At 39.2% G+C, this 21,630-nt stretch overlaps 2 protein-coding genes across 10 annotated transcripts in view; one reads left to right on the forward strand and one right to left on the reverse strand.

Annotated features, from left to right (window-relative positions):
- The window catches only part of LOC117611244 (putative inorganic phosphate cotransporter), a 136,817-nt gene that overhangs the window by 91,001 nt on the left and 24,186 nt on the right, over positions 1 to 21,630 (reverse strand). The gene's annotated exons all lie outside the window — the stretch shown is intronic.
- LOC117600481 (uncharacterized) lies at positions 149 to 11,335 on the forward strand. 8 transcript variants are annotated; one of them, XR_013063494.1, is made up of 4 exons: positions 1,260 to 1,625; positions 4,335 to 4,601; positions 4,760 to 5,960; positions 6,128 to 11,335. XR_013063494.1 is itself a non-coding variant. In XM_076692439.1 (4 exons), the coding sequence occupies exons 1-4, from the start codon at positions 1,392 to 1,394 to the stop codon at positions 4,799 to 4,801; spliced, it is 462 nt and encodes a 153-aa protein (XP_076548554.1). In that variant the 5' UTR covers positions 1,260 to 1,391; the 3' UTR covers positions 4,802 to 11,335. The 8 variants fall into 8 exon arrangements, 5 of the variants coding, with proteins under 5 accessions (XP_076548554.1, XP_076548553.1, XP_076548552.1 ...); XM_076692439.1 differs by having other exon boundaries at positions 4,335 to 4,380; positions 4,462 to 4,601; positions 4,760 to 11,335; XM_034315985.2 differs by having other exon boundaries at positions 1,536 to 1,625; positions 4,335 to 4,380; positions 4,455 to 4,601; positions 4,760 to 11,335.

Below are 21,630 nucleotides of genomic sequence, written 5' to 3' on the forward strand. Positions count from 1 at the left end.
GCCGATTATACCTACATACGTGGCTAGGGATCCAGATAACTTTAATTATATTTCATTCGCCTCGTTCTCAAGATTACTAGTGTAGCTCCTTCCTTGTCCGCTAGAGGTCACAACGTTCAGAGTAAAAAATTTTTTGGTAGAGTTGCGGTCTCTCTATGCCGATCTTCATATTCTTTCGTTGTGCGTTAGAGGTAGGACATGCTTGAACTTTTATCTACGGTGTGTGTACAAAAATGGGTAAAAGGAAAAGGGAAAGTGTAGACATCGAATTGCTGCAAAAGAAATTTAAGATTCTGCAGGATCAAATGAAGAAATTGCAGGAAGATAAGGGCGAAGAGACCGAGTCAGAAAATGAAGGAAGCCTGGTAACAGTTGAAGAAAATGTGAACATGGCGTCGGATAGTGACTAAGATAGTGATAAAAAAGGTAAAGTTTTTCTTTTCATCCTCTGGTCTGGTTTTTTCCGTTCTTGCATAAAACGGCAAAGAGAGCCTTTCGTGCAATCAAAGGCTACGCATATCGGTACCTTTCGTGCAAACAAAGGCTACACATAGTTGAGTATGCGTTTATTTGGAAAACACCATATTGCGGCGTGGATAACAAACAAAAGAAGGTGGATAAAGAAAGATTGTTTTTTGTTTAAGATTATGCACCCTCGCAAGAGGTGCAATGATCATGTTTAAGGTATATGCCTATTTATTGTGCCTGCATTATGCACAATTTTTTCACAACGGAGGCGCCCTCGCTGGAGGTGCCTACATTAAGCAAGTTCTATATGTATTACACAGAACTTTGTGGTTTGTAGAAAATGCACAGCCTGTAAAGCAAGTGCAAGACGTGGTACAGGAAGAAGAAAAAGAAATACCAATTGAGGAAGATCTAGCTGAGATTTTGGGCGAGGATCCATTGGCCTCGAGGGCACTAGATTTGAGAGTTCACTCTTCGGTTCTTAACAGATGGGCATATTGGTCTGCAAATGGACTAGAAAAGGAGGAAAAGGAGAAATTAATGAAAAAATACAAAAGCCCAAAGGGTTTAGAGGCACCAGAGATTAACCCAGAAATAGCACTTAAACTACCAGGCCATTCCAAGTCCAGGGACACACATATGCGTCAAAGACAGCAAATGGCCGGTGCTGCTCTGACCTGTTTGGGAGCTACCATGACCTCTTTAATAGAGGAAAAAGATAGCATCGATAGGGCGCAGATGATGGAGAGACTGCACGATGCTGGCAGATTGATGGTGGAACTATTGCATAATCAGACCAAGTCAAGGATAGCTTTGATTTTGGCTGGTGTCGACAGGGACACACGGACAATGCTGGAAAGCACCAAACCTGATGTTTTCCTGTTTGTAAGAACCTTGCTGACAAGGTTCGAGAGGCTAGGACCATGGAAAAAGTTGCAAATTCAATAAAGAAGCAATCCTGCAAGAACGAATTTAAACTCCGTCAGCCTGCAGGGGAGGAGACCGAGCCCCTATCAGGCAGGCTATCGAAATTCTCAGGCAGGCCAATACAGGCAAAGGCTTGTCTTCAGAAACAAGCCACGAAATCAGCAGTTCAACCGAAATGCGCAGTTCCAGAGGAACGACAGACCCAGGAACCAGAACCGGATGAGATAAGTGTAAGTAAAGTTGCGGGAAGACTAAAGTGTTTTTTGAACAATTGGAAAGAAATAACTTCGGATAGGTTTATCTTAGATTGTATAGAGGGTTATAAAATTAGGTTTTATAAGAAACCGGTACAACGAAGAAATCCAGTACCAAAAATCACCTCCAGCGAAGAGGTTAAAAAATTTCAAAATGCGATTGAGGAATTAGTCTCGAAGGGTGCAATCGAGGAATGTAAACCATGTAAAAATCAATTTCTATCAAGTTATTTCCTAGTACCGAAACCTGATGAATCTTATCGCTTTATTTTAAATTTAAAAGGTTTAAACGACTTCATTCAGACGTTGCACTTCAAAATGGAAGATATTAGAACGGCAGCAGGTTTAGATCATCCCGGTTGCTTTATGGGAACGTTGGATTTACAAGATGCTTATTATCTCGTACCGATTCATGTCAGCAGTCGAAAATATTTAAGGTTCAAGTTTCTAGGTCGTGTATATCAATTTACATGTTTACCCTTTGGCTTAAACCTAAGCCCGTTTATTTTTACAAAATTGTTGAAGCCGGTTGCTAGCATGTTGAGATCCAGAGGGTTTAAGTCGGTAATATATTTAGACGATTTTTTATGTATCGGCGAAAATTACGAGTCTTGTGAGAAAAACATTATTGAAACATGTAAGTTGCTAGAGTCATTAGGCTTCTTGATAAATGAACGTAAGAGTTGTAGGACTCCGGCATTGAGGTGTAAATTCTTGGGCGTGATTAATCACCTCTGTGAAGTTGGCCCCTCATTATCAAAAATTTGAAAAATTGATAAGAGTTCTGAATGCCCCCCTAAGAGTCCTAGAGTTCTCTATCAGTTTTAAAAATAGTTCCGTCGATTAAAGTACCGAAAATAGCATTTGAAGGTATGGGGGGGCCAACTGCTCATTTTCGCAACTTTGAAGAGCTATAACTTTTTTGCTATCAACTTAAGCACTTTGAGTGTTAAGGATAATTGATAGAACTCTTTGGGGGGCTGCCAGAACTCTCAACAGAATTGTCAATTATTAAGAAAAATTTTCACCCTTATAGACAAAAAATTTTCGATCCTGCAACTTCAACCAGCGAGAACTTTTTTATTTTGCATCCTAGTGCTTCGAGTGTTAATACTTATCGATAGAACTCTTTGGGGGGCTACCAGAACTGTCAATAGAACTGCCTGTTACCAAGAAAAATTTTCACCCCTAAAATTAACCAAAAAAAATTTTTTTATAATCGACAATTTTGTTGAGAGTTCTGGTAGCCCCCCAAAGAGTTCTATCGATAAGTATTAACACTCGAAGCACTAGGATGCAAAATAAAAAAGTTCTCGCTGGTTGAAGTTGCAGGATCGAATACTGTTTGTCCATAAGGATGAAAGTTTTTCTTAATAATTGACAATTCTGTTGAGGGTTCTGACAGCCCCCCCGAAGAGTTCTATCAATTATTCTTAACAATCAAAGTGCTAAAGTTGATAGCAAAAAGGTTATAGCTCTTCAAAGTTGCGAAAATGAGAAGTTGGCCTCCCCATACCTTCAAATGCTATTTTCGGTACTTTAATCGACGGAACTATTTTTAAAACTGATAGAGAACTCTAGAACTCTTAGGGGGGCATTCAGAACTCTTATCAATTTTTCAAATTTTTGATAATGAGGGGCCAACTTCACAGAGGTTCAATATTGATTCAGTGCAATACACACTCGAATTACCATTAAATAAAAAAGAGAGTTTAATCGATCTACTTAAACGGAGAGTAACAGATAAAAGGTGTACAATTAAAGAATGTGCAGAGTTGATAGGTAAATTAATAGCGGCCTGTCCACAGTCTTCCCTGTTTTTAGCATGGTCACCTATTTTCTGAAATTCAGCAAAGATGTGCTGCATGTCCACGATACTCAAGCCATTTGGTAGACGGAATTGTTGTACAGGCTCGTTCGTTACAATTTTCTGTATCATCAATTCTTCATTTTCGGAAATTGTGCATTCCATATTTATCCTATCTTCTGTATTGTTTATTTCTTCAATTTCGAACAATTCTTCTGTCGTTTCTTCAAAAATTTCTTTATTTGCCGTTTCTGTTTCTTCATCCAATGGCAAATAAATTTTCTCGAGGGTGTATCTTTGTCCATTGGATGTTGATTGCACGGAAGTTTTCTGAAGGGCTATCCGCCGCCTTCTTTCGCGGCATGCTGTTTTTTTAGAATATCTTTTCGTACTGATTGTATATTTTGGCCGACGACTTCTATTATCCGCCACAATTGATGTTCACATTCATTTCTCCTATCTTCAATCACTTCAATCATGAGAATATTTTCACTATCACTCATTGTCACTATCACACAACAATATTCACCTCTCACTTAATCATTTCAGACTTTCAAAGCTTTGAAATAAATTTAATGATACTATCTATTTCTTGCTTCGAATGCAACTGTCGCGAAGATATAAAATGCACTACGGAGAAACATATGCCACCATGGTGGGGAGTGTTTCTAAGGACTACGCAAAATAAAGAACAATGACAAAAAGAAGTTTTGAAGTTGTATTCATTTACAATACTATGATTTGAAATTATAAAAAAAAAATATAACATGAAAATAAAAATTCAATCCGTAAAATTAGAAATTAGAAATTAGGAAAGGGTCTATTTTATAAAACAGTGAACACGGTCCTGATCCCCACCACCATTCGAGTGGTTTCAGCATCAACGACAAAAGACAATCAAACTGCAAGATGTTAGACCAAGAGGTGCGTATAATCGGCCAGTAAAATATTATATCTTTAATATTACGTTATTTATATATAAATTACTTTCTTTACAGATGGAAGTGGACAGAAATGATTTAGAAAAGAAAGAAGATAAGATAGAGAGGACAGAAGAAAAGAAAGAAAACAAAGAAGAAGAAAAAGCGAAAAAGGAGGAAAAAGAGAAACCGGAGGAAAAACAACAATCGTCGCCGACGTCGCAAGTAAGTAAAAACGTAGATTTTCCTATGTAATAAATGTGGCAGAATTAGATTTTCGTGAAAAGAAATTATTTCTACAATAGTAGCAAATGAATGTACGCGATTATATTTTGTTTTTTAATAATGTCTCAATTATAGCAAAATTCATTATTATATTTCAGATAAAAAAATTATTAAAAAGAATAGTGTTTAGAGGGGAGTGAGGGAAGCCGGGTAGAGTCCGTACAGAAAAATAACCGCTCGAGGTTGTACACAAAAAAGAGTTGTCAGTTTATTAAAAATCACGATGCACAGAAATTTGAGGACGGCCGTTACACCTTGCGATGCGATCCGCTCGGTCGAGGGGTACAATTCAAGTGTTTTCGACACGACACTCGAGGTACACAGAAAACGTTCGCAAAGTTTACGGAGGAGTCACTTAGCTCGCTAGGAGTCCGGTACAATTCGAGAGAGTCCGATTCGGTTGCACGAGGAGACCGTTACTACGCCGCGAGCACGTGGCGACGTTACGAGATCCGAAAACCCCAAGGTTTAGCGTAATTCGCGAGGAAACCGATTAGGCGAGGTCACACACTGATCTCGGAGGCGCGAGGTAACACCCGGTATGCTTCTTACACAATAAAAATACAAAGAAAACTCAGAAATTCACAAAATATACGGAGTGCGATGTCAACGTGATCGTTTACCAAAACGCAATATGGCTGCGCGGCACGCGTCGCTCCTTCCCGAAATTTAGTTTGCTAAAAAGAACGCGTGGCGGCAGCACCTCCCGGACGGGTCCCGCGTGACGAGGGGACCCTTTATACGCGCGTTCACGCAACAAATAGTATATGGCGGTGGCCACCGTAAAGGAAAATGGGGCGGCCGCCGTGGTGGAAGAGGAAGGCGAGGCAGAGGCGGCGGCGGCAGGGGACGGGGCGGCGGCAGATGATATTGCAATGTAACTGTTCGCGCGTTACGCGCTTCCGAGATACACAACATATTTTTGTAACACGCGGGGAGTTTGGAGGCGTGTGATATCAGTAGCAATCGGCTGAGGCCCGGATGTAGGGACGAGTGCGTTCGTCATGGAAAAAATAGTTCGTGGCGATGCGCTGAGCGGCGGCTTGTGTGCGGCGATTTAAAAAAGAAGGGAACGGTACTGATACGATAGGGGCGAAGTTCGGGTTCCTGCTGGGCCGCGGCCTTTTTTTGGACAGATACACAGCTGGACGAGGCACTAGCTACCTTCGTAGAGGAAATCTGCCCTGCCAATCTCTCTCTGGGATGCACCCAATCAGGCGGCATTTCATTGCCCAAACAGCAACATGCGACGAGGGCTGTACCCGTTCCTAAGACGTCAGGGTCGCGATGTCTGCACAGGTACGATTTCATGGGGCATCTCCCACGCTATTAAGATCCGAACAGTACTTCCCACCGAGCTGGTGGTGTTCCGGAACTCGAGTAGTTAGTAAGAGCGCTCCTTTAAAAATAACATGTATGCTTCCGAATGTGATCACAACCAACTCTGAATTGTATTTGACTTGTAGATTTATATTTTTTCTCCTTGACGGCTTTTTCCTCCACTCACTGAGTGGAGGTTTTTTATGCCCATTAAAATCACCTTAACGGTTCACCTTAACGGTTGTGTTGGTGACCCATGCCTGCTGTGGACGTACGCTCGGCAAATCGACGCCGAGCTGCCTCGCCTTGAAGGTAACTGCGGGTTCGGCTCAGCCAACTTTTATTTATTAAATTTATAATAGCTTTAGGAAAATCAAGATAGTAACGGTGAATTATTATTGAAAAATAATGAAAAATAAAAACAATATATGATAAATTAGTACGTATTTCTTTATTTATTATTCCCTTTGTTGCGAATCTCCGGCGATTAATCGCGACGAGGAATTCGTACGAGTGCGAGTGAGGAAGCAAGATGACAAAACCAATGCTGTTCCGTGCGGCAAAGCCATCGGTATCGCCATCTTGCTTTTTCACTCGCACTCGTACGCATTACGCCGTCCGCGTGATCAGCTGTCGCCGGCGAGCATCGGCCGCCGATTCTTTGTTTTCTATTTATAGACGCGTTTAAAATTTGTGTAAAACTGTTGCATCCTCACTCCCTCCGATTCACCTTCTTGAAATTAATAATGTCTTGTAGTTTTCATTTCTATAAGTTTAATGGTCGCGTACGTTATGTGTATTATTTCGTTCTTGCTACCTCTCTTTCATTCGCGCTGTCCTTTTGTATGTCCGGCAGGAATCAAAATCTTGTCAGTAAATGATAGATACATATGTAAATAGGAACACAAATAGCACATTTATATCGCCTTCTATATCTTTTTGCATATAGAATATGCGAAATATTGCGAAATGTGCAAGTTTTATAATTCATTTCTCTGGCATATCTCTATAATTTCATTGATAAAAAAACATGATCATAAATATGAATAAAAACTTTCGGCAACTATGCCTTAATTGTGGCTATATATTCGCGTAGCTGTTTGTGATGTCAAATTAGAATTTACATTTATCGACTGATTTGTGTTCTTATCGATCCTGATGATAACGTGGTCAAATATACCATCAATGCCACTGACGAAGAATCAGTCAACTATTCTTATGTCTATTTTATGTCTGATGCGTGCAAATCGTAGATTCCATTTTACATCTTCCAGAAGTGATAAATTGTGAAAAATCGAATTTCAGTGATATTGTGCTAGTTCAAGGAAGATTGGCCTGCTCTGTTATCAGTGAAAAAACTATTAAATCGTCCAATATTCGCAAAAATGTAGCCGAACGCAGCATTCGGCAGCCATGTTGTTTGCTTACAACAGCGTCTGTCTCAATCGTACAGTTTCGAAAATTCCATTTTTCTCAACGTGTGGTGTTTATTAGCGTTAAAGCCGACCAGATCGACCTGTAGCGAAGTCTACCCATGTGTGCAGTACCCGCGAAAATTTCATTTATGCAATTATCGAGACGAAAAATGGAATCTACGAAATCGAGTGTCTCTCTCACACATGGCGTGTACGTGCATGCTTTCCGTTGATTGTGTAAGTGCACGCATACAGGTGATGGCACAAGGAGCCTGTGCCCTTAAAAATACAACCGACAACTTTTTCGAGGACCTGAAAACGACCCCCACTCTACTCAGAAGAGAACATGTGGCCATTCTAGAATTATTCACTCCTACAGATTATCAAAAACTCCAGCTCCCCAATGTGAAGTGCGTGACACCGTAATATCCATAGACCATTTAATTCTCCATTGTACTAAATATGATTTCCTCCGCAACAAACATAATCTAGAATCTTCACTCAAGGACAACTTAAAAACCAGTAAAATCCAAGACTTACTTAAATTTATAAAAGATACCAAACTGATAGAACAGATAATGTAAGTTTTACCTACTCCTTGATGTCGCTAATAACCTTGTAGTTGATGTGACAAAAAACCCTAAATAAAAACAAAAGTTCAATGCAACTCACAAGGGAACATCGGGGACTGACACTCAGATTTTAATGAAACTTTGCATAAATATTTATCAGACCTGTTTATGAAGATAGCTATAATTCGTTGGTGCCCATTTTTCATTTTGAGGGAGATATCAACCTTTTTATCCGAACCGCCCTTTCTATATACGTACTTATAAATCGTAAACAACAAAAGATATAAAAAAATAGTTGAAATAAAAGTTATACCGTTTCTTGAGGTCTATAAAGCTGCGTGTAAGTTTTTTTTTTAAATCATCCTTTTTGCAAAATTTAATTCCCCCTCCCCCTCCGTTTTGAAAAACTTTACTTTTTTTTCAATCAATAAAAGCGCCTATTTATTATGAATTCAATGATGTATTATAGTGTATAGTTGTTTTAATTATTCCGATGAAATTTTTGATTTAATTGACCGCTAACTCAACTTATACTTGCGACGTTGATAAGATCTTTGATAAGAACCATTTTATCATCCGCTTTACATGTCATTTTCATAATTGCAAGATTAATTTCATCATCATATGATGAAATACATTTATTTTGTAGACTTTCTACAATATACAAAGTACTTGCGATGTATTAGTACAATTGAAAAGACGGTTAATCTACATATAAAAATAAGCTGAAAATGTAGAGTAAGAGTTTTTGATACAGTAACACTCTCATTCATCCATACTGTGTTCGTTAAATCCGCTCCTATACATATTTCGCTTATTCTGACTTTAATTTTTATTATAATATAATATTATTGTACATGTATACAACAACCAATATTATTCGACATAGCTTTTACAGTAATGAAATTCTTCAAAAAAGTGTTTGAAACAAATATTTTTTACACCAAGCACAACGAAGTATAGCTAATTCGCCGCGTATATCGCACCGATGAATTTTGTCAACCTGTTTTGTAAAACAATAATCGACTGGATTTTCATAGCGTGCCGAACGTTCTTCTATATATTCACTTTTATATTTACCACGAATGCTTAAACAAATTTTGGAATCTAGATGAAGACAACTGATTATGTACAAGAGATTGGAGTTTTATGATATTATTTCGTTGATGTAAAATAACGTCATGATTCAATAAAATGACCTGATCGAAAAAAGTTTTTATGAAATTTTTCCATATTCGAAAACCAAGAACATCAAAAGGCTATAGTCTTCCGGTCGTCTTTTTCGGTATCGTCAGAAAAAGTACTTCTTTTCCTTCAGGAACAAGGTCTTGCAAAACATTTGGACAGTGTCCACTCCATGAATCTAGTAGGAGAACGCTTCGGGATCCCACGTTTGTTAAAAATATTTCAGTAAACCAAGTTTTAAAGTGCTCTGAAGTTAATTTGCCAGATTTGGAAGCAGAAACATGAACATTTGGAACATTGAATAAACTTTCTTTTACTCTTGGTCTGAACTGTCCGCTTGATTCTTTTAAAATTATGTAAAGCGGTGAAAGCAATTTTCCATTTGCAGATACAGTAGGATGTATGGTATAACTATGAGTGGTTGATGATATGGACTGTACGACAGCTTCAATGGTTTTTGATCCCTTTGCAGCTAGCGTTCGACCAGAATGAAGTTCTAAATTAAAACCACTTTCGTTCGAATTAAATACATTTTCAACACTATAACTATTAATATTCGGTTTCATAACTTGAATAAAATTATCGATAACTGTATCTATTTCTTAAGAATTTTCACGTTCCCGGTAAGTTACAAATTTTGTTATTTTACGCGAAACTATTCCATGCAGTTTTTTAAATTTAAATATCCACCACTTTCCTACTTTAAATGTTGGCAAATCAATGTTTTCTTTTGCTTCTAATTCCCATTTTCGAATATCAATATCATGGACTATGGATCCTCTTTCAAGAGCATCAGGAAACATCGAAAGAGTAAAATCCGAACTTTTGAACGTGTTTCAAAATATATCATACGCCTACAATAAATGACTTGTTATAGCGATTTTATATAAACGCAAATATCTTGTAAAACGTATATAGGTTCTATCAACGTCGCAAGTACTATAAGTCGAGTTAGCGGTCAATACAGACAAATCAAACAACTTAAATCAAAAATTTCATCGGAATAATTAAAACAACTATACACTATAATACATCATTGAATTCATAGTAAATAGGCGCTTTTATTGATTGAAAAAAAAGTAAAGTTTTTCAAAACGGAGGGGGAGGGGGAATTAAATTTTGCAAAAAGGATGATTTAAAGAAAAAAACTTACACGCAGCTTTATAGACCTCAAGAAACGGTATAACTTTTATTTCAACTATTTTTTTATATCTTCTTGTTTATGATTTATAAGCATGTATATAGAAAGGGCGGTTCGGATAAAAGGGTTGATATCTCCCTCAAAGTGAAAAACGGGCACCAACGAATTACAGTTATCTTCATAAACAGGTCTGTTACGTCCCGGCGGAAAATTTGAAATTTATCCGCCTTGCGTTCCTTATCAAGCCTTTTTGGGTTACGAGAATCTCTCATGTAAGGGGCGTATAAGGAAGAGTTAGAGCTTAATTCTTTTCAACAGTTTACGTGACCCTCCTTGAAACTATCGTCGCCAGCCATTGTAACAAGACAGTAATACGCACAAAAACTCGGGTTAGCTCGAGAGAGAGAGAGAGAGCCGTAGCAATAACACCAGCGCTACGCAGTTAGTCAGTGCTTCGCATTTCGGGAATTTCCCTTGCTAACTGCGTAGAAACGGGAAAATCGTAATAACTCTTTTGTTAAAAACCTCTTTCTCACTCTGTTGCACAAAGCGTCAGCCGGTCCAACAAGGATCATCTTTACCTGATTGTAACGATAGTATGAGAGAGTGGATGGATGAAAACAAATTTAAACAATGAAAGTAAGAATTGAGAACCCTTACGAAAGCGAACGTCGCACAGTGGTCCCAAATCGTCAAAACGTGGCCAAAACCTCAAAATGTGTTCTAATTTAGGTAGAAATGGGTATTCCGGGGTTTTTTGGATAACTGATTACGAATCTGAACTTGAAATATCCAAAAAAAAAAATGGCGGATCCAATATGGCACCCCCATGTACATAAAAGTTACCAATTTCTATACCAAGGCTAATCTTCCGTTGTGTTGGAGTTCGCTAATTATAAATCTTAAGTTAAAATTATTGTAGACAAAATAGTCAATTAAAATTTAAACAATACTTCCCGTTTTGAAAAGTTTATGAATGAAAATGGATAGCACAAATCAAATTACGTTTATTACATTTAGATTAAGAAGTAGAAGTATTAAGAAAATAGTGTTAAAATCGATATAATTTAAAAATGTGAAATATAATATAATAATAATAACAAATAAACATAAAATAATAATGAAAAGATGAAGAAAACATTAAAATAATATAATATAGTAAGATCAAATATTCTAAGATATCAATTATGATATCTAACTTGCTATTTAAATGTCCTTTTATCATAATAAAAACTTCTTTTCTTGTAAATCTAATTTCTTCATCACAAGATCCTGAAATGAAATGAAAACTTAAAGTTATAGTACATAAATGGAGACTATCTAAAAATTAATACAATGAAAGTAGTGTACATTGATATACAGTGTAGGAAAGCTGGCCGCGAAAGGCTCTGAGGGTTCCTGTTCCAATTGTAACACGTCAAGACATCAACTGGCCTTACGTACAGTTGGGCACCTATCGGCAGCTGATTTTTACAAATTCTGTAAGGTATAAGTATTAGCTACAAACCCAAACAGGAATCTTGGTGTGATATTGCGGGATATGTAACTTTTTACTTACATATGTAGAATTCACTCGTCAATTTTTACCTTTCGTTCGCATGAACAATATTCGTGAATTATGTAATGCAAACTGATTAATTTCTATTATGTAGGTATTAATAAATAGTCTACTTATTTCCAGGAATAGCGTCCATTTTACAGAATTGAAATTCACTGACTCGTTCACAAATTATGCACTGTATAAGCAGGCGTTTGACTTCGTACTGAAACGTTCGTGACAAACGACCAGCAAAAAGACCAATTTCGTACTGAGTTATAAACTCAGGTACGCGCCTTTGACCTTTTCTTGTTTTTCTCTTCATTTCTAACACTCTTTACCTGCATAATCCGATGGTTAAAATCACAGAAATGAAAAAATCATTTTCGAGGTTTTGGCCACGTTTTGACGATTTGGGACCACTGTGCGTCGTTCGAAAATCAAGGGTCATTCGAAGCAATAAACACTATTGTATCGAAATTCTAAGAACTGCCTAGCGATAACGGCAAATTTTGAACAAAGGAACGTTCTCGAAGGAACGTTCGCCAGATTTAGAATTGTTTAAAATTCATAAAATGCGAAATACCGAATTCATCGAGGCGATAGTTTTAATGTACGATAGATTGCATAATTCGCCACGGCGTTATAACCACCGTAAGCGCATCATCCGCTTTTAAACATATTAAATCATACTGTCTTTATTGCAAATCGGGAATGAATAATTTTGATCATGATATACGGATGACGGTTTCCTTTATCATAACCTGTATATTTCAAATTCAAATCTCATTCTACGATTAACCAAATCAATAGTTATATCTCAATTAAATGCAATTATACATGTAAAGAGAAATACTGCGTAGTTTCTGAATACCGTTGAAACTATCTTGGCGACGAACAAGAAAAGGAAGGAACACCAAAGAAAGGGGATGAAAGATCTTCGTCTAGCTCGCGCGTCTTAGCCAATCACCGGGCACGCGACACTTCCGAAAACGAGTTACGATTCGCCAAACCGTCCCCTCCAAGGGCGATGTTCGCGCGACGGGCCCTTCGGCCATCGATCGCGCACGAAATTTGTCACTCTTGATCGATCAATCGTAAGTACGTGATCGGGAGCCCGTGTGTCCGAGAGACAGAGTTGTTCGGAATTTCGTGATAGATTTCCTCTGCGGTAAAGTCCTCCGCGTAGCGAGGCAGAGTGCCGTGGTAGTTGAAACATCCGATTCTTAACAAGGACTCACAGACGCGCACGTTAAATTTTCCCGCTACCTAAATTTCTATCATTTCTTTCTTTTTTTTAAACCGTTTGCTCGCGCAGTTTTTCATATTAACTTCACTTCGCGTAAACTATATATATTGATCGTTTCCGTAATAAATCGTAGTTCGTAATTCGTAATTCGTTTGTCTCTCGTCGACGTACTCGTCCGTTTTAATTCGTTTCCGCCGCGACAAGTGCAGTGATCAACGTCTTACCGTTTCTTTGGTGTTCCAGATCATCAGACGAATACACAGAATTTAGCAAACGAATATTGTAATCTTGTTTCGCATTATACAGCGTAACGGTAAGTCGTTTCAATTACATTTTTCGATCACGACGTTCATTGATTGGCAAAACGGGCGATCTGGTCCAGCCCTTCAGGGTTATGAAAATTTCTCAGGTCAGATCGTTCCACCGTACGAGGTATCGACTGATTTCAATATTATTTTTCCGTTTATTACAAAATCGCAATTCCGATTTTTCCATCATAAAAAGGGCACCTTAGTCCAGCTCTTTCGAGAGTTACGAGAATTTCTCAGGCTAGGGTGTACCGCGGGCGGAAACCGCCGATTTTACAGCTATCTTTAGGAAGCGAAATTGTAATAATCAATTCACGCGACCGGTACATTAGTCAAATGTTTCAACTGGGATATCAGAGTGTTTTCAGATTCATATATATATATTTTGTTAATTAATTTTAAGCATCTTTACACTTGTACACATTTTTGCAAAACTGGTAATTCTAATTTAACGGAATTTCTAAATTATTGAACTCTTAACGTTGGCATTTCACAGTATTTTTCACTCACAATTAAACCAGTTTCATTTAGTTAAACAGTTTCCATTTATTTCAAACACACCTCACGCATTTTAGCCAAACACGCCTACCAACGTACACAGATTCAAGGAGGGTCCGTACGGGACCAAGCGTTGAACGAACCCAACGAAAGGCTAATAATTATAATCTTTTGACATCTTATCAATTTTGTCTCTCGTCTTTTAATTTGTCGAGAGCGTTAACACGCTCGAGACTAGTGGCAGCGATACCAACCATCGCGCTAAAATAGGAAAGTAGGTATTGGGGGTTGAATTCCAACCAATTAATTGAAATTTAACCACCTATATCATCCAATTTTTATCTTTCCTTTTTACGTTGCGCCGTCGCACGCGCACGTAACAGTCTAATAAATATTTATGCAAAGTTTCATCAAAATCGGAGTGTATCAGTTTCCGATGTTCTCTTGTCAGTCAAAAATCCTTGGAGGGGAGTATAATGAACGGGAATTATTATTTCTTCTTAAAAAGTTGTGTAGTTACGTTACCGTCGGTACAATTTATTGCGCCTTTTCCGGCTCCAATAACATTGGTTTTCTCAGTACTCGGATACGGCTACTCCAGTGCCTCCGAAACGTCGTAAGCGACTGGAGTCGGTTGAAAGGGATGAGGAGAGATTGGAGGAAGCTTTTAAACTTTTGAAACAATCGGTAGCAAAGGAGCAACCGGACGAGTGCGAGACATATACGAAGCATATTGCCAATAAGCTCCGAAGATATACCATTCGCACACGTGCTCAAGTGGAGCGCGCTATTAATAACATTTTATTCGAGGCTGATATGGGGATGTATGATGTAGCTGCATCAACTGAGCATTGTCATACTCCCTCCATTCGGCATGATTTTCAAAATCATGAAATGCCAAAGAATTTACATAGGAAACCGGTTTCAACTATTCCGACTGCAATTATTAATATTTTAAATGCCGGAAAAGATTCGTAATTAAAGGTGTGTTATTTAGTAAGTAAGTCTATGTATTGTAACGTGGTGACACGAGTGCCCCCCCTCCCCGTTACAATCGCTGCGCTTTCTCCATCTCCCACTCTGATACCGAAACCCGCCAAGAACCCTTACCTCACCTCACCCCTTTTTCCCACCCATCGGTACCGGGCCGATGGAGGCGACGGAAAGGACCCCAGAAAGCTGCCACCCTCAAAAGGAGCTTCGAGGCCAGCGACAGCTCTGCAATCCCTCCCAAGAAAGGAAGCAACGATGGACCCCAAAATCAATCGTCCAAGCAGCCCAGCCGACGGCTTTTTTTTTTTTTTTTTTATTAAAGACAAAAACTCCGTAGGCTACTCGAGACCCATTGGAGTGATTACAAAAAAAAAACCTTACATGTTTAAGTACTACAATATAACAATAATAGTTTAAAATCCTTACATATAATGGTTACATATAGTTCTTATGTATTCTTCTTAATTAATATAGCTAATCCATTATTCTATAAAAACATATTGTTTATAATAAAGAAATTATTTACAGCTCTAAGGGTTGTCTTATTTAAGCTACTCAATACATTGGTTATATTGATCGGGGGTCTCCAGTTGGCTTTTTCCATTTTCCTGAAAAGCTCGATTCTTCCGTTTTCGGTCAGCGGACAGTGCCATAGAACATGGTCCAAGTCTCTATTTGGGTGTTGACATTCACATCGCTGGTTCGGGATCATCCCCAGTCTGCACAACGAGCTCTCTAGGTTGTAGTGGTTGGATCGGAATCTCCCTATTCTAACGATGAACTCTCTGTTTTTTTCAGTTTGTGGAACCATGGTTTCTTTCTTTCTTCATAATAGTTCTGATAGTAGTGGATTCCTTTTTCGTTGAAGAGTTTGTTGTGTGCGGCCCAAGTATCCTCCCACATGTCCCTGCAGAATGATTCTCTGAGGTCAGTGAACGGAATTTTGAGGTTGTCTGAGTATTCTTTCCGTGTGGCTTCCTTGGCCAATTTATCTGCCCTTTCATTGCCCTAGATGCCGCAATGAGCTGGGATCCACAGAAAAACTATCTTGTACCTACTGCTATTGGAACTTGCTATTGCAAATTGATGGATCTTGTGTCTAATGTCTATGATATACTTATTTGCTTTAATATTGCTTTTGGTGCTTTTAAGGCTCTGCATTGCGCTTAGTGAATCAGAACATATCACGAAAGAATGGTTGGGCTTGTCGGTTGCAATATCCAGGGCCCTAGATAGTGCCACGTATTCCGCTGTGAATACCGAAGCAAGGAAGTTGATGCTTATAGAGATGTTAAGATTCATCTCAGGGCAGACGACGCCCGCACCCGTGGAGATTCCGTCCTTCACTTTCGATCCATCCGTGAAAATCTGTGTATGATCCCTGTAGTATGTGTTAATGTGGTCCTGAAGTTCTATTTGCGGAGCTGAGGATTCCTGCAGGCGCCAGCCCAGGCTAATGTCCCAGTTAACGTCACAGTAAGATGTTTCGTAAAATGGGCCTACACAAGCGAAATCGTCTTTCCTGGCAATCATGTCCACCACCTCAGCCACGCTCCTGATACATTTATGCAGAGTAATCGGTGTATCCGGACTGAGGCGGCCTTGAATGGACATAGCTTTATCCAATTCACTAGTGTAGATGTTGGTGCAGTGTGAAGTATTGGAAGCAATTTTTGCTAAATAGTTTTTCCCCAAGAATGTGGCTCTGTCAAGTAAGTATGGAAAACTCAGTTCTGCCAGAACCACATTGTTAGGGGTGCTCGTTCTTAGCCCCACCGCGAGTTTCAGAGCCGTCGTTTGGATTTTTTCCAGCTTCTTCTTTTGAGATTCTTTGTTAGGAAAATAGATGAACGAAGCATACTCTATTTTTGCCCCCACTCACACCCCCACCATACCCCTCTCAGAAATTTAATAATGTTCATTGTTTTAAAACAGTTGTTGTAAATGTTGTTGATATGAAGGTTGAACGTAAGCTTTTGGTCTAAAGTCACACCCAAAAATTTTGCACGATCTGTGTTCAGTTTGATGTGGTCACCAATCTTAACTTCTATTGATCCTGGTTTTAGGTTTCTTTTTGTGAAAAAAACTATTTCTGTTTTTTCCGGCTACAAGTCCAATCCAATTTGTTTAAGGTTATTGTTTATAACGTTTATAGCTCCTTCTATTGCTACTCTGGCAACCTCAGTGGACAAGTGTTTGTAATAGATTTCAATGTCGTCTGCAAATTCCGATATCTGAACACCCTCTGGGAGCCCTTTTGCCACGTCTACAATGTACAGGATGAAAAGTAACGGGCTCAAAACTCCGCCCTGTGGAACTCCTTTGAATATTGATTTCTTCTGCAGGCTATTGTCGAAGTGGACTTCTCTACAATACATCCAACTGAAGATGAATTTTAAAATGTTGATGGACATCCCCAGATTTGCTAGCTTTTCCAGGAGGATGTCGCATTGAACGTTATCAAAAGCTGCACTTATATCCAGAAAGGCAGCGGCTGTTGTCTGATTGTGTATAATTCCTGCTTTAGCATATGAAGTAAGATTCGCTAAATTGTCTATGCTTGATCTTCCTTTCCTAAAGCCAGATTGTGAGGGCGGGATGATCCTGTGATACTCGCACCACCATTGCATCCTATTCTTTATCATGCGCTCCATTAGCTTACATACCGCAGATGTTAATGTAATGGGCCTAAAGTCCACTCCGTTTGCCTTCTTGATTAGAATGACGTGTCCCTTGCACCAGTCAGAAGGAAGAGTGCCAGCCGAATAAATTTGGTTGAAAATTATTAGATTATGAGGTTTAAAACTAAATAAAACATACAATATTAAATGAAAAATGAACTTCATTATAAGCTCGGAAGGACGTCTTTACTCATGAAAGCTGAGCTAAGAAGTGAGGCTTTCTCCGAATGCAACGCAGGAAATTCGGTGCCCACTTTAGAAAGAAAATAACGGCCTGGGTCTGCAACGTGTTTATTACTCAGGCCTATAAGTTTAGATAGGGCCAGAGACCCATTGACTCTGGTTACAAAGTTAGACCTTTTCCATACAATGCACCCAGTGTCCCTCAACTCCACAATTCATTTTTGCTAAGCTAGGAAAGACAAATAATCTAACAAAAATATCCAAGGGGAGAAGTTTGACCATATCTGTTAACCTTTGGATCATCTTGTAGTCTATCCCATCTGAGCCTGGTGCTGCATTGACGTTTACCTCCCCTAGGGCCTGATTAAATTCTCTATAGTCAAATGGTGCGTCTAAAAAGTCATTGGCTCGAATGCACAGGGTTAACTCCGGATTTATCGGGACCCACGGGGGAGTTATTTTATCTATAGCCTTTTTGCGATTGGCTTCGATATTGTTCGGGATACCATAGTTCCTCCACTTAGCTCCTTCTGTAGATACCCACTTAGATTTGAATATTTTGATGTTATTCCAGAAATATGTTAGTGATGTTCTGTGGCTGAAACTGGCTGCGAACTCCTGAAATTTGTCCCTTTTCTTCTTTTTAAGAGCTCTCTTTGTTGTGGCCATCTGCCTTTTGTATTTAATCCAGTTAGAGAAGGAAGGGTTATGCCACCATGATTTGAAACTTGCTTTACTGACAAGGGGAGACCACAACCTCCGTCCCACCGATTTTGATCGCCTTCAACATATAGGATGGGGGTCACTTGTGTGAAAGGGTTGAGGTCACTACTCGTTAGTTTTTTTTTAAATCGAGGTCAAAGGTCATAACGCCGGATCGGTTTTGGACCTAGGGGGATCGCAAGATTGTTCGAAAACAAGCAAATTTTATTAATGTATACCCAGTCCGCAAATTAATAGTTTTCAAGTAATCGATGAATTAGTGATTTCAACGCGCGACTTATATACCTAAAGGTGTAACATTTGTTTCAACCGAACTGGTGGGATAGTCAAACCGCCAATGACCGCCGAACAGGTAACATCGGCCGGCAAACCCGTGCGCTCAACGAAGTTCTCAGTGCATAAACTCTCGGTGTGCAAATTCACAGTGGTGAACTTACACAGTCGCTCCAAAAAGTTTACAGCAACAAAATAAAAATATCCAAAAGTGCAAATCAAACAAGATAGAGGTCTCACCTCCAACTGAGCCATGCGGTATTGCCGCAGGCGTCAAATTAACAAAGGATCCCAGCAAGGAAAACCTTAGCAACGCAACCAAAATGAAAAAACAGGAGGCAATCCCGCAAGACATAATTACAAAAATAATTAGGAAAGAGAGACGTAACTCCCTAAACCAAATGGAAATAGACGACATTCTACAAAAAGTTCCGGCCAAAAGGAAGCAGAAAGCCACACAAAATGCAACCACTAAACTAGCGAGAAGTAACAGCTCCACTCAAGATGTAAGCATCAAAAAAGTACATCATCAGACGAAAGTACAAGCAAAAAGCCATCTTTAGAAGAGCTCATAGAAGAGCTGAAAAAGCAAAACGAAGAACTCTGCCAGCAAAACGAAGAGCAGAGAAAACAAATAGAAGCGCTTATAATCAAGCAAAACAACCATGAAGAACCCTCCGCAGGTACCTGCAAAGACAGAGAAGAATACGACCGTGAATTCTCAGCGACCCCAAGCGGCCTCAATAACGGGACTCAACGGCCCAAGGACACGCCAAACGCAAGAAAGGTCAATTCAACCCCCAGTCAGGCAGAAAGAACACCAGCATCGCCGACAAGACCAGCTCAAACACACCAAGCAGCCGAACAGGTCAGAAATCGCAACCCCCCCCCCCGATAATCATACAAAACCAAAGCGCACAAATCACCGTAAACACAATCCTCACGAGCGGCATCAAAATTATAGGTAATTTCCGCACAAAAAAAATTTCAGAAAACACACACAATTTATATATCGACACACCCGAAGACTACAATCTTATCATCACACTGTTAAAAAACAATAATGTCAACTATTTTACATACACCCCAAAATACGAAAAAACCCAAATCATAGTACTAAAAGATTTAGAAGGTGACTTCGACACTGACACAATACTGGAAGCGTTAAACAACCAAAAAATCAATTTTGATATCAAGAGGTGTACCTGCACAAGCTAATTTTTTTTTCCGGCTCATAATTGTCGTCTGACAGCATTTCCATCTCCGAAACAGATACATCTATATCGGCGTCTTTTTCTTCTTCTTCTTCTTCATCTTCATGTTCTTCTTCTTCGTGCAACAAATGTGGTACATCAGCAAACATCATTTCATGTTGCATTTCCCAAAACCGTTGCAAGATGCACTCGCCCATCAATTTCGAACGTATGGAAATACAATTGCTTGCTTCCGAATTTATAACGCCCCCTTCTTTCAATGCGTTGACAAAAAACTGTACAGCATCGGTCACTTCTCTTTTTGTATCTTCTGTGAAAAACTCATTAAAATCTGTACACGCACCTGTTGAGGGGTGTTTCTCATCCATGCTCACCGTGTCAATATTCATACTTTTAACACAAATATCACTCACTGAAGCTCACTATGATAGCTGATAGCAAAATGTGTAGTATTCTACTAATGCCAAAGTATGTATTTGTGAACAGAAGAATGCAGGAAGTTCATCTGTTTTCATTGTCAGTGTTTCTATGACAATTATTACTCGATGCATTGTGAAGGCGAATTACAACAATCAGTGAGTGAGAGTGAGTGAAATAAAGCGAGAGAGAGAAAGAGAGAAGGGAAGAGATCGAACATTAATTGGAGAGTGGTTCTGCTAAACGTGGTAAGTATCAAAAATACAAATATTACTTTATTTTTCTTGAAGTTTTATTGTTAAAAGTATTTTAATTTATTCGTTTGAATAAAAAAAAATAGTACGTAAAGGGGGACTCGAACGCGCAACGTTAGGTTCCGCATGAAACCGCCTCAACTACTACGCCATCGCTTCGGTTGAAACAAATGTTATACTTTTAGATATATAAGTCGCGCGTTGAAATCACTAATTCATCGATTACTTGAAAACTATTAATTTGCGGACTGGGTATACATTAATAAAATTTGCTTGCTTTCGAACAATCTTGCGATCCCCCTAGGTCTAAAACCGATCCGGCGTTATGAACTTTGACCTCGATTTAAAAAAAAACTAAGGCGTAGTGACCTCAACCCTTTTACACAAGTGACTTTTGGGTGACCCCCAACCTATATGTTGAAGGCGATCAAAATCGGTGGGACGGAGGTTGTGGCCTCCCCTTGTGAGCCTGATTTCTTTATGGCAGTCAACATCCCACCATTTTACTGGATTTTTGTGCCTGTTGTTCGGTACCGTGATTTTAATTGGAGTGCTTTTCTTAATGGCGTTGACCATAACCTCTATTAGCCTTCTGTACTGTGGGAAAGGGGTGCATCCGCGGGTGCTTACGTCCGCGGCTCGACCGGGCCGATGACACGGGCAAACCAACGAGGCCAACGCACGCGAGCATAAACACGGAAAAAGACGTTGCGACAACCGTGTTTAGGCGCGTGCAGGCAACAAAGACCGAGGCCCGATACATATATAAACAGCGACTAGTGCGATGAACCGCGTTTTTGTCAACGCGGCAGGTCAAGGTTAGAGTCAGTCGAAACGAAACCGTCGTGGGCGTAACCTGACAGGCAAACGGGCAAAATATACGGTCGATTGGAGAAAAGCGTAGTCTAGTTTAGTTTTATTTAGTTTAGCTAATTAATTAAGTTGTATAATCATAGCTTTAAGATACTCAGTAAACGTTAAACCAAGCGAACGATCCGCGTTAATA

Source organism: Osmia lignaria, chromosome 15 (assembly GCF_051020975.1).
Source record: "Osmia lignaria lignaria isolate PbOS001 chromosome 15, iyOsmLign1, whole genome shotgun sequence".
NCBI classification, from domain to species: domain Eukaryota; kingdom Metazoa; phylum Arthropoda; class Insecta; order Hymenoptera; family Megachilidae; genus Osmia; species Osmia lignaria.

Coding starts and splice junctions, on each gene's coding strand:
- LOC117600481 (XM_076692437.1), top strand. CDS start 1,392: ATGGAAAAAGTTGCAAATTCAATAAAGAAGCAATCCTGCAAGAACGAA. Junction 1,855..1,932: donor AATCGAGGAATGTAAACCAT/GTAAAAATCAAT, acceptor TAAATTTAAAAG/GTTTAAACGACTTCATTCAG.